The 13,418-nt window shown below is 37.8% G+C and overlaps 1 protein-coding gene across 25 annotated transcripts in view; it reads right to left on the reverse strand.

Moving 5' to 3' along the window:
• DST (dystonin) overlaps positions 1-13,418 on the reverse strand; it is a 510,899-nt gene that overhangs the window by 23,642 nt on the left and 473,839 nt on the right. For all 25 annotated transcript variants that reach the window (XM_040473816.1, XM_040473833.1, XM_040473814.1 and 22 more), the window contains 7 exons: positions 12,891-13,058; positions 11,901-12,056; positions 11,493-11,699; positions 8,072-8,191; positions 5,134-5,303; positions 3,063-3,222; positions 479-673 (listed from right to left, as the gene is read on the reverse strand). In XM_040473816.1, coding sequence (XP_040329750.1) covers positions 479-673; positions 3,063-3,222; positions 5,134-5,303; positions 8,072-8,191; positions 11,493-11,699; positions 11,901-12,056; positions 12,891-13,058 — 1,176 coding nt within the window. The remainder of the gene's footprint in view (positions 1-478; positions 674-3,062; positions 3,223-5,133; positions 5,304-8,071; positions 8,192-11,492; positions 11,700-11,900; positions 12,057-12,890; positions 13,059-13,418) is intronic.

The raw sequence follows: 13,418 nt of genomic DNA on the forward strand, positions 1-13,418 counted from the left end.
CACACACACACACACACACACCGCAAATAAGATCCCCAAATATGCTTGTTAGTATAGATTTCTCTTCTCAGTGAAAAAAAGTCTTAAACTGATTAATGATATGCATTATTCCCATTAAAAAGATAAAGATATATGGTACTACATTTTACAAATGTAATACCTCTAATATATCACAGAGGCCTATATGAAGATTAATTCACCATTTGAACAATCTGATTTTAGATACAGGGCAGCCCATTGCACATTGAAGCTGAAAAATTAATAGAGCAGCACTTTTATGTAAAGATGAGGCAACTTTCTCTGTGAGTAATTTAAATTCTTGTCAGGAAGACCAAGGCAAGGATGTTCTAAGAATCTCCTTCTCATGACTGTCCCAGTTAAGAAAAGGGGGAACGGAACAGTTCCTCACAAGAGCAGTTCTCGTTGAGGCTTCGAAACCTTTCTCACTATGTCCAGATGCAATTTGCATGACATTTACCTGACGCAGGGCTGCTTCCAATCGGGTCTGCTTTGATATAGAAAGTGCACACACAGTCTCCCAGCGTGTGCTTAGTTCCTGCATCTGGACCTTGACCCAGGAGGAGTCGTCTCGGCTGCCCTCTATGAGCTCTCGTGCCGAGCGCTTCAGGGCCTGCACACTGCTGGTCCTCTTCCCCAGTTCTTTCTGGAAAGCCTAAAAGACCATGTTTTTAGAAAAAATAATTTTTAATTATAAAATCAAGCCAGTAAAAGACACTGCTTGGAATATACGTACACATGACATCATGTACCAATCTCTAAGACCTACAGCTTAATGACACACACTTTTCACAGAATCTTTAGAAGCTGAGTCGTGGCATACTGCTCCCACCAGAGCACGGTCTTGTATAAATCTGTTCAATCTTGTAACATTCTCCTGAGTGAACAAACCCGATTTTTTTTAATGACACATTGGATTTAAATATTGGCAGCTATTCTTTATTTCAGTTTACACAAAAGAATCAAATTCTTTTTTTTTCTACGATTCTTTAGTATGGCATCCCAGCTCCTCTCAAATCATTACTCTAAGTGCCTAGAATGTGCTGGCTACCTCATTACTCTTAGTTAATAAACATATCTAACAGACTAACAAATAACTAAGCAGTCCTGGGCTGTCACATGGGGGTTTTGGAGGTAATGGCAGGGAATTGTACAGGGACTTGCCATGCAGTCTTCTTCTCTGTAGCATGGCTTCAACTTTCACAGTATCCTGAGAGCTAACCTAGAATGTCAAACTTTAGAGGCTTAAATCTTTGTCATTTTGGAAGAAAAGCTTCCCCCCACCCCTTGCCTAATTTTGATGAACTCTGAGGTGCCAGGAGTTGAACTGGCTTCCTTTGACCACAGACGTAATCCAAGAAATGAGCCCAGGGTACTTCATTTCTGATCCAAAATTCTGTATATGCAGCTACATCTTTCAAGTAATTAATATTATGTACAGAATAAAGTTAACTTATTTTTCTAAAAAATGGTCACAAATGAGTATCACTAATCACATTTCATAATTTTGGCTATATCCATGAGTTTCTATTCTGACAATCAAATCATTCATAAAAAGGAGTCCATCTAAAACAAACCAAACAGTGTGATGAATTCTTTGCTTGATTTCACTCTGATAGTGTTCAATGAGATATGCCTGCAGATAGACAGACAGACACACAGAGACACACATCCATACATAGGCATAGGAAATACAGTGTCTATACAATCTGTTTGTGATAGGACAAGTCCAATAGTTCTGAGAAGACTTTCCAATGTACTTTGTATACTTAAGCCTGAGCCTTCCAATTGCATTACTAATGCTGAATGATTAACTCATTCTTGATGACCTTTAATATATAAAAAAACCTGGCAAGTGCCGAAGGGAGTAAATGTTTAGACAGTGAGTTTATACAAATGGCATTTATGTAAAAAGTAACATTACACTATTCATTACTCATTGAATGAATGCCAGGGCATAAAAAAGTTTATATTAATCATGCACAAAACATTTGTTTCAATACAGGCAAGTAACAAAACTTAAAATTTTTGATTTCTGTAGGCCTGATCCCTGTCCTTCATTTATTCTTCGATTTTTTGATAATATTCAAATGTAACACTCTTTTATAGATATAATGAGATAACAGAACAAGGAGAGGGGAAATAAATATGCTGAAAGGACCAACCATTTAAAAAGGAATATGTAAGATCAAAACAGGATAGCTAGGGAAATATAAAGAAAACATTTTAAAAGGAAATGAATTTCCTGAACTCAAAAATAATGAAGAGAAAGAAACACAACACGGATTCACATACAGTGCTGTATGATACCTGTATATAAAGTCTACTCTGATACCACCACTCCACGTTAGTACTGTGCCCGCGAGGTTGTTTTCAAGGTTCTTTAGGTTGTAATACAACATTTTACCATAATTTAGGACCTTACACTCCGTATCAGCTGGATGTCTTGTACATTCCTTTTTACCGGCACAAAAATTTTGAATACCCTTCAGGAGGTTGCAAGAAACCGTTTTTCTGAAGTAATAATCAAGTCCCTCACAGCGTATACTGATATCTCATCAATTGCTGCAGTTAAAAGGGGCAAGTTTAAAACAGTTTTTAAAAACAAAAAAGCAGCCTGTCTTGACCCCCAGAGATCATGTTACAAATCCATACACTTATGCAATGACCAAGTTCCGGGTAAATGAATGAAGAATTTTAAATTATATTCCATAATTCTTTCCACGAATAATGAAAGACTGTAAAACATTCTTGGAACATGAAGCACCAGAGAATAAAATCATTTTCTAAGTTCTAAAAGGTTTTAGATTTGGAAGTTGAAAAAAGAAAAAAAAAAGTATCTCACTGATAAAGTACCTTTTCTGACTCACTTTTCAAGTTGGCTTCCTGATTCTGCTCGTAGGTACACATATATCATTATTAAAGACTGGTATGCAGTATGATATGCAGTCTCTAGTTTTTAAAAGGCTGAGTTAAGGGGTTACATTTTCTTCTATACTCATGATAATCAAATGAGATAAATAAAATGTCCCAGATAATGATACCTTGTGATTATCGATCAGATTCATCACTAAATCAATGTCTCCATGGACAGGCTGGTCTTCTGCCAGCTGGGGTTCAACTCTATACAGCCAATCAATGAGGGCCTGCAAGGCATCGGTGAATTGTCCAGAAAATAACAGGGCTTCCTCCAGTTTGTTTTGTCTGAGGAAGAAGGTGGAAAAATCAATGTGAGCAACAAAAAAGCCACCCTACATATCTGAAAATCTAAAATCCATTTATGAAGGTTGAGGGTACTCAAAGAAAAAATAATATATTGGTACTCACTGCTGTTTCTTTGCTTTCCTTAGAAAATAACAAAACTTTTCTCAAATTTTCTTTTTTATTCCTTAAATACATAGCATGTGTTCTCAGAAAATTCCCTCATCATCACCTCTAGAAATCAATAGCCCTTTGGTTTCTTCGTAAAAAAATATGCCTTAAAATTTTTTAATATATTGTTTCAATGTTTATTTATTTATTTTGAGAGAGAACATGCATGAATGGAGAGGGGCAGAGAAAGAGGGAGAGAAAGAATCCCAAGCAGGCTCCATGCTGCCAGCACAGAGCCCAATGCAGGGCTTGAACGCACAAACCATGAGATCATGACCTGAGCCAAAATCGAGAGTCAGATGTTGAACCGACTAAGCCTTCTAGGCACCCCTAAATTTTTTTTTTATATTTTAAATTATCATACAGTAAGCTTAATTTTTCTGGGTGTACAGTTCTATGAATTTTAACACATGTATAGACTCATGTAACTATCATCATGATCAAGAAACTGAACATTTTCATCATCCCTCAATCTGCCAAATGTTGTCTATAGTCCTAGCCTGCCCCATCTTCATCCCCTTGTATTCACGTATCTCTCTGCCATGAAGTCATTTATATGACTTAGTAAAAAAGCAGATAACCGGGGCGCCTGGGTGGCGCAGTCGGTTAAGCGTCCGACTTCAGCCAGGTCACGATCTCGCGGTCCGTGGGTTCGAGCCCCGCGTCGGGCTCTGGGCTGATGGCTCAGAGCCTGGAGCCTGTTTCCGACTCTGTGTCTCCCTCTCTCTCTGCCCCTCCCCCGTTCATGCTCTGTCTCTCTCTGTCCCAAAAATAAATAAACGTTGAAAAAAAAAATTAAAAAAAAAAAAAGCAGATAACCTTTTGATATTGAAGGTTTTAAATATGTTTTTTAATGTTTATTTATTTATTTTGAGAAAGAAGGAGAGCACGAGTAGGCAGGGGAGAAAGAGAATCCCAAACAGGCTCTATGCTGTCAATGCAGAGCTGGACCAGAGGCTCGATCTAGTGAACCATGAGATCATGACCTGAGCTGAAATCAAGAGTCAGGCACTTAACCGACTGAGTCACCCAGGTGCCCCAGGTTTTAAAGCTTTTTAAAACCCAACCCCCAAATTTCTATATTCCTTCCATATATTCTTTAGAATATACTTTAATTTCCTTTTCTAATATAATTTTATTATTAGAATATAATATTCCATTCAATCTTGATACTGACAAAAGTAATTAGACTATGGATCTATGAAATATTTGAAAACATTTCTAAGATATTTGAATTCTTCTACTACTACATATTTCAACTGGTTCAAGTGTAATGAGAAAGAAGACTGGGAAGGAGTAGATGGAAGTTGGAAGCAAACACTGGGGTCAGATTGGTAGGACCTTGCACGACACATAAAGGAGCCTGTGTTTTGGCTCACACTCAAGGTATAATAAGTTCCTAAAAGGTATGAGGAAGGGAAATGATAAGATCAAACTTACTTTTTAAAGAGACCACCCCAGTAGTTACATGGAAATTAGCTTATGGAAAACAACAGCAAGTCAGCTATCAGATAATATGCTTAGAGAATGATACCACTTTTGAGTGAACTGAGGAGTTAAAAATAAGTAAAAATGAACAACAAAGCCTTCTCCATACAGACACTGTGTAAGTGGGGCATTAGAGAGAAGAAACAACTTCTTAAAGGAGGTATTTAGGTTCCTAGAAAGTTCCCACAAAGCATCACTACTGTATGTTTGAAAGAAGCCTACAAGGTAACCAAACTGCCTTAAAGAACATTTTACCTTTCCACAGATTTTCCACAGATGGTATCCCATTTGTCTCTGAGTTCACTCAGCATGTCATCCAGTTTCAGGTTGTCATCAGCCAGGGAGGTTTTCTCCTTCAGAGAACGTCCCGTTCTGTTGGTGGTGTCATAGACAGAATGCTTGGCTCCAAGTGATTTCTGAAACTCCTATATATTTAACAGGAAAACAATGTGCATTTCTACTTAGGACTATTAAATAGGTAACAGACATCACAAAAGGCATCCCTAATAAAAGGAATCTAAACAGAGGAAGACATCAGCAAACAGGACAGATGGTGTAGTGCTGTTGTCTACACAGGAACACACCAGGGTGGAAAAGAATCCTTACATTTTCAAACTGAAGAACTTATTTTTCCCAGAAGCCTACTATTATGAAGAAAGTGATTTCAAAGCACAACAAATCTTGAATCTTTCACAGCTATAAACCACAAATAGTATACTAGTTATAATAAAATGGAATTGCTAATCTGCTATTGAGAAACCCAAGATTTTGGAGAGGAAAAAGTAGTTAACACTCAATGAGTAACTAAATAAAGGTCTATGTGGACACAGAGTGACTCATAATGTGTAAATTTACTACAGGTTTTGTTTTTTTTTTGTGGGTTTTTGGTTTTTTTGTTTTGTTTCATTTTGTTTTGGTCAACTAGATCTGCTGTCACACATTTTGGATGTTTACAATGATGATACGTATAATTTCATCTGTGAGCCAGGGTGAGAGGCAAATAAGAACCACATCTCAAGATTCCTATGTTCCGACCTACTGCCCCTTCAATTCACACCCCTTGGCAAGCCTATACCCCTCCTCCCCAACTCTATGATGCCCTACGAACGTCTCTCAAGATCTACAGATTACTTTTCCAGTATCAAATAGCTATATTGCTAATGTGACATCTATACTTTCCTATTTTTTACATTGTTAATCTGCATGTTTGTGTATGAAAATTTCTATGTGTGGGAAAGATGGATTATATAATCTGTCTACACAACTCAATTAAAAGCTTTTCTAAAGTAGGGATACTGTCTTTGCAGGCCTCTCTCATTATCACCTTACATTTTGTGTGTGTTTGTAAGTGTGTAATAGCAAGAATGAGACCACTGCTATTGCATATACAATCTCAGAGGTGTGAAGGAAGGAAGGTCAACTTAATGGGCATGTTACAAGCTCATAATATATTATGAAAACACTAACACAGTGATTCTAACTCCTGGTAGCACATTAGAATCACCTTAGAGAGTAAAATGCTATGCAAATGTATAATTTTCTAAAATAATCTTGGTTACCATTACCTAATGCATTTTTATTGCCTTTAAAACCCAGACACTTTAGGTGTCTTAATATGACTAAGATGTTTACTTGGTCTTATAATAGGAGGCCACTACATTTGGGATTTTTTTTTTTAGCAATAAACACTATTACAATACCACACTATTTCTAAAGTTTGCTTTCTGTAATTATTATTTTTTCTTGTTATTCTAAATAGAATATTAGTTTTAGAATCATGGCATTGACAAATTTTCCTCAAAAGAGCAGATACATAAAAAAATGTTACAGCTGAATACAGGATAGATGAACACTCTTTAAAAGACAGAAAAATAGCCAAAAGAGGAAAGAAAAGACTTATTTTAAAATTGGCTTCATGTGCCTTGTACCCTTATCTCAGACAAATGCTGACTTTGGTAACAAGTCACACCAGGAAAAAGAGAGGATCTAGAAGGGTTCCTCACGTGTTCTTATTTCTAGGATTCTCCAACTTAAACACACAATATACTTTCCTAAGACTCCATGACATGATATCTATGTTCAAGTTCAAACAGGCAGTGTATTTTGAGAAGGAGGCTCTCGTTTCTCCATCAGGGGAAGGAAGGAAGGTGCTGCTCCCCCTCACTGTGCTCTCAGTACTGAACATGGTGGCAGCTCACAGGTAGAGGGTGCCAGCAGAATGAGCCACTCACACGCCCTCAGCTAGTCAAAGAACAGCTTCTTTCTGTCATCCTAGGATCGTGACCTCCCGAGGTGACTTAACAACCAGCATGGAAGCTATCAATCGGTATGAATATGATGGCTAGAATTTTCTGATGATGATAAACCTTACATCACCCCATTTTTTACAGCTTTCAAAAATTATCATGTGTCAAGCAATAATAGATGATAGATAGATAGATAGATAGATAGATGCTTAAAACTTTATAGTTTTTGCAAGAACCACTCTCCTTTTACCTACTGCACTCACCCTGAAGGCTGATGATCACTTTATAACCAGAATGACAGACCCAAATTCAAGAGTTGAGAAAGATGGGGGGGGGGATGTTCTTTGAATGCAATGTAGTAGGAATATAAAAGGCAGAAAATATAAAATAATATGTTTCTGCATCTTCTAGTCTACATAAGGAAGCCACTGACTCTATGTCTTTGAGGATAAGGATAGAATTTCATATACCACATATACATAACAAAACACCAGTTTGTGCAGAGGCAACCAATTTTCCCCACATAACTGTTTGAAAGAATCTATCTGGCAAAATTTATTACTTTTTGGTATAAAATTATCTTCTGCATAGCATTTGGTCTACGAAAGAAATTACAAGACAAGACAGATAAGTGAAAAATTGAGACGCCAACACTTGACCCCCTCTCAATCTTTTAAGTTCTAGATTGTAGAACACTGCCAGCTTTAATTTTGTATATTTTTTGTTAACAGTAATCCTAGAATGATGGTGGGATGGTCAGCAGAGAGTAAAGATACTATTGCTACTTGACCAATGTGATGGGCAGCTGGTTTTAAATTTAACAGAGGTCCACAGAGGACACCTTTTTTTTTTTTCTAGTGATGAATAAATACACAACCAAGTAAGGATTTAAAAGGTGATCTTGAGATACAGAATGACATATATGCTATTCCTAATTATAGACCCACCTTATGCTGTGCAAGCTGTGTTTTTATCTTGTCTGGATCATTGGCAATTTCCAGTTCAGAATCCAAAGACTTCTCTGACTCCTCTAGCCACTCCATAAGTTTACTCCAAGCTTCATGGAACTGTAAAAGAAATACACATCTCAATCCAGAGAATTTCCTGGTATGCTCCCTATATTTTTAAAATAGAAATTAATAGGGGCGCCTGCGTGGCTCAGTCAGTTGGGCGGCTACTACAGCTCAGGTCATGATCTCGCAGTCTGTGAGTTCGAGCCCTGCGTCAGGTCTGTGCTGACAGCTCTGAGCCTGGAGTCTGCTTCAGATTCTGTGTCTCCCCCTCTCTGCCCCTTCCCTGCTTGTTCTCTCTCTGTCTCTCTCTCTCTCTCTCTCTCAAAAATAATAAACATTAAAAAAATAAAATAAATAAAATAGGAATTAGTATTAATGAAAATGTTTAAAATACTTAATTCAAATTTCCCCTAAAAAAGAAGAAAGTAGTAGCTTTATTGGGTTCGCCATGTCTTACTAACTCTTGGCTTCTGTGGTCGGGCCCCCACGGTCACTTTGTTGTAACTCATTGAAACATATAAACTTTAACAAAAATAGAAATGAGCCTAGAAACAGGGAACACCAGGGAGAGTTTCCCTCCCTTTCCTTCTGCTTAGCAATTAACGTAAACTCTCAAGAGAATTTGATTTGCCCACTGCTGTCACCGACAGATCTAGGTTTACTTCTAAGATGTTTAATTCCCATGTTAAGGAACAGGAACAAAAAGGGAAAGACAAAGGATAAAGTTAATAAGCTCGCCTTAAAAAAGTAAAAGAATAACAACAGTACAAGTCCATAACATTCCTATTTAATACAAAAGGCGTTCAGTATCTTTACTGCTACTACCAAAATCCTCAACTTAACGCCTGGGCCTCACTTACTGGTTTTATATGTAAGAGCACCCACAGCACTTGAATTCTAACAAAATAGAATTCTCTTTGGCCTCCATGATTTTGCAATATTCTGGTGCTATGTATACTTGGCTTCAGCCACAGTCTCTTTTCTGTTTATCACAGAGAACTAGCGGGTACTATTTTTGGATCCCAAATTGTGAAATTGGTTATAAATTATTTCTCATAATAAACTTAAGTGAACAGATACATAACAAAAACAGAAGTAATCAAAATAAAATCTGCTTTATATCAAAGCACACTAATAAAGAAATAACAAGAAGACATTTAACAATCAGCACAATAAGAGCACGGGATCACAAAGCTGGCAGCGCCCACTGAGATCACCTCATCACAAACCTGCTCTCCTGACCCCTCCTTCCCACAACTCCAATCAATTTAAATACAAAAATAAAGAGGCCAGAAGAGGTATATAAACCGCCAAAGTCAGAGAACTATGATCAACATCTGAGCCCCAAACTAAGAAAGTGGGATAGTGAGAAATAAAGAAATAGTCGCAGTGTTTGGTGGTCTTACCACAATTAATATAGGCTATAACAGATGGTAAGTTTAATGATACAAACGCACAGGTTCTAAGACTGGTCCTGCTTTAAAAACTATTTTTAAGCCACATAAATACAAGAAATGCCATACTTTTGTACCTAAAAGCAGTAGAAAATTCTTACAGACTAAGCCAAATGAGAAAATAAAATTGACGACATGGAGAAAGGAGAAAGACTTCTATAAATTAGATGTTCACAACTCAAGAAATGCCCATACTACCGAGGACACTGCTCGGTGCAGAGAAGAATGTCAGGCTTATCATTAATACTGTCTCATAAAAACAAGAAGAGACCGATTCTATTCCACAGTCTCACAGATAACATTGAACACATCATACATCCCACTCAAAAAAAGAAATAATACGGCATGTAATCCTACAACAATGCAATTTGTCATTTCTAAGCTGTTAACAAATGTATGCTGAGAGCATTAATCACAGAAACATTTGACTCCCAGACATCTTTTACATCACCCAACTGAGCCTGGATCCCCAGAAGAATGGAGTCCAATACCAATTACAAAAACATGGAACTGAATGGGGCAAAAAGACTCATTATAAAATTCAGCCTCAACGTTACACAGAGTTTCTAGTAAAATTCAAAGATAGTTGCCAAACAAGGTGGGCACATCTCTCTCCCAGAGTAGAGAGACACATAATTCTACTTCTTTTTTGTGTTTAGCCTAAGAATGGCATATTAATAGTAGGTGAAGAGAGTTAGGGGAGCTCCTTGTGAGACCCGTGAGATTCTCTAGATGAAAAGAAAAAGGAAAAAAGGTTCAAACAATTCATTTAAAAGCAGGGTGGACAGCAATAGCACTGCTAGGAATTTACCCAAGGGATACTGGAGTACTGATGCGTAGGGGCACTTGTACCCCAATGTTCATAGCAGCACTCTCAACAATAGCCAAATTATGGAAAGAGCCTAAATGTCCATCAACCGATGAATGGATAAAGAAATTGTGGTTTATACACACAATGGAGTACTACGTGGCAATGAGAAAGAATGAAATATGGCCCTTTGTAGCAACGTGGATGGAACTGGAGAGTGTTCTGCTAAGTGAAATAAGCCATACAGACAAAGACAGATACCATATGGTTTCACTCTTATGCGGATCCTGAGAAACTTAACAGGAACCCATTGGGGAGGGGAAGGAAAAAAAAAAAAAGAGGTTAGAGTGGAAGAGAGCCAAAGCATAAGAGACTCTTAAAAACTGAGAACAAACTGAGGGTTGATGGGGGGTGGGAGGGAGGGGAGGGTGGGTGATGGGTATTGAGGAGGGCACCTTTTGGGATGAGCACTGGGTGTTGTATGGAAACCAATTTGACAATAAACTTCATATATTGAAAAAATAAAAAAATAAAAAAATAAAAGCAGGGTGGAACTGTATCAAAATACCAGAGAAGAAATGAGAGCTTGTCAACAAGCGTAAAAATTCAGAAAGGTGAGGAGTACCGAGCAGCTTAGACACAGAATCAGCCCTTTCAGGAAGCTGTCTGGAGGGCCAGTGTCTGCCTCTCAGCCCTCAGAGTTTGTGGACAAAGTCTGGCTTAGGACTAAACACAAGGTAGCAATATACTAAAGTCTGATGACTTACTCCAGCTATGAGAGTGGAGATTGCAAGCACAAAGGAAAAAAACAAACCCAGTAACAAAAAACTTGAGCCTCTTTTTGGATCTTAGTAACAGTGGGTCTATGAAGCCAAGCTATAATCAGTCTTTTCAAGATTAGTCCCCAGGACCAGAAGGTGCTAGGGCAAAACATGATGTTATCATTGAAACTTAGGCCCTTTTCGGATATAAACACCTTGGCCCTGTGCCATGATTGTTACAACCAATACAGCCTAGGATAAAAGGACTTGAATGTCATCATATATATTTCAATACCTAAAACTGATTTATTGACTAGTTTAGAAAGGTTTACCTGCTTGGCTCTTTTCCTTGCATCATCCAAAGATCTCCCTCTTTCTACTAACCGCTGAACCACTTTTTCCCACCGACTTTGTACACTGATCAGTAGATTCTTAATTAGGACAACGTCTTGTTTCTGACTGAAATACTTCAGGTGGGTCCCAGTTTTGTCCAGCTCTATTATCTGCTCACGGTGAGAATTTACTTCATTGGCGAAGACCTTTCCCAAAAAGAAGGGTGGAATTAGAAACACATGAAAAACTGTTCTGTTTTATAAGTGCTTCTGGTGTCATAAGCTGAAACCATTTTAAAGGACAAAATAAAGTTTCTAAACTACCAAATTCATACTTCTGACATGAAAACAGTCTGTGGTCTAAAAAAGTCTGAAATAAGAATACTATCCATCTGAGTTACATCATACCTTGTGTTCATCGATTTGAAACAAGACTGTGTCCAAGATAAGACTTGGCCGAGAAGCTACATTTAGGGTCTGTTCAGCCTGGGTTAGCCAGTTGATGAAGTCTTGGAGGGAATTATGGAACTCCATTGCCAAGTTGAGGGCCTCTTCCAGTTTAGTCTGCAAAGGCAGATCATTTAGTATTTGATGATAGTTAAGTGTCTTCCCCCCACAGTTTAACCACTCTCTGGCAGACTTCCTTCCCATCCACCCTTTCTTTATACCTAATCTGTATTTCTGTATTACCTAAACAGTTTATGAGTGTAATGGGCCTTCACTAAAATAATGGCAAACCAAACCCCTTTTAGTAGAGTGAGATCTCTCTGCAGCTAAAAATAATCTGATATACACTAAAATTGGGATTTGAGGTCAATGAACCACAGAATGCAATCACTAAACAGATGTCTTTTATATCTCTATATAAAAAGAAAACTTGACATTCACATGATTAATCTGGGGGGTCAAACTGATGTGAAATATATATACATTATGGTCTGTCAGTGAGGAAATACAATCTACTATTCCTCGCCTATCATTATTCTTGTAGCATTAAACAGTGATATTTTTAATCCCTTTTCATGGACTTTTGTCATGGAAGTGCTTATTATATACACAATCATCTCACTCTCTTGACCTCCCTCTTTCCCTTCCCACTATATACATAAGTAAGTGTGATTAGAATTATTTAACAATCCAGGATTCGAGTGGTTCACAAATTTAAAAATATACCTAGAAACACGTGATCTATGATCTGTGTTGGAACAGACTGCTTTAACTCTATCCTCCTGTGTGAAAGAGAATACTATTTTCAATTGACCCCATGATACCTCCAAATGTATACAAAGAAAATTTAAACATGGGGTCATTAAAAGTTCCACTGCTAATTCTACTCAGAGATTAAATAAATCTCATGAAATAAAACATTCATTCTATTACATTAATTAAAGCACATACTTTCCTTTCATTGAGTTTGGTTTCCACCGATTCCCATTTTTCTTTCAAGTTATTTATGTCTTGGTCAATTGTCTCTGCAGATTTGGGGCATCTTGCAAGCATCTGCTGGCCTTTCTGCATCAAACTTTTGTATGTTTCTTCTTTAACATCAAAGGCAGCACAGATTTCCTACATTGAGATATCCCCCCAAGTTAAATCATTTTTAAGAGAATAAAATCTAAGAGTTCCTTCCCCAGGTCATCAATCCCAAGCCCCTCATCATATAGTCACCTTTATCTAACAGACAGAATAACTGTGACACATTCAAATATTTCACTATATTAAAACAACGCCTAAGCCTGTAGACATATCCGTCTGCCAGAAATCTCAGAAATGGTGCTATCATTGGGGCGCCTGGGTGGCGCAGTCGGTTAAGCGTCCGACTTCAGCCAGGTCACGATCTCGCGGTCCGTGAGTTCGAGTCCCGCGTCAGGCTCTGGGCTGATGGCTCGGAGCCTGGAGCCTGTTTCCGATTCTGTGTCTCCCTCT

This window comes from Herpailurus yagouaroundi, unplaced genomic scaffold (assembly GCF_014898765.1).
Source record: "Herpailurus yagouaroundi ecotype Mexico unplaced genomic scaffold, PumYag 139, whole genome shotgun sequence".
Lineage (NCBI taxonomy): Eukaryota > Metazoa > Chordata > Mammalia > Carnivora > Felidae > Herpailurus > Herpailurus yagouaroundi.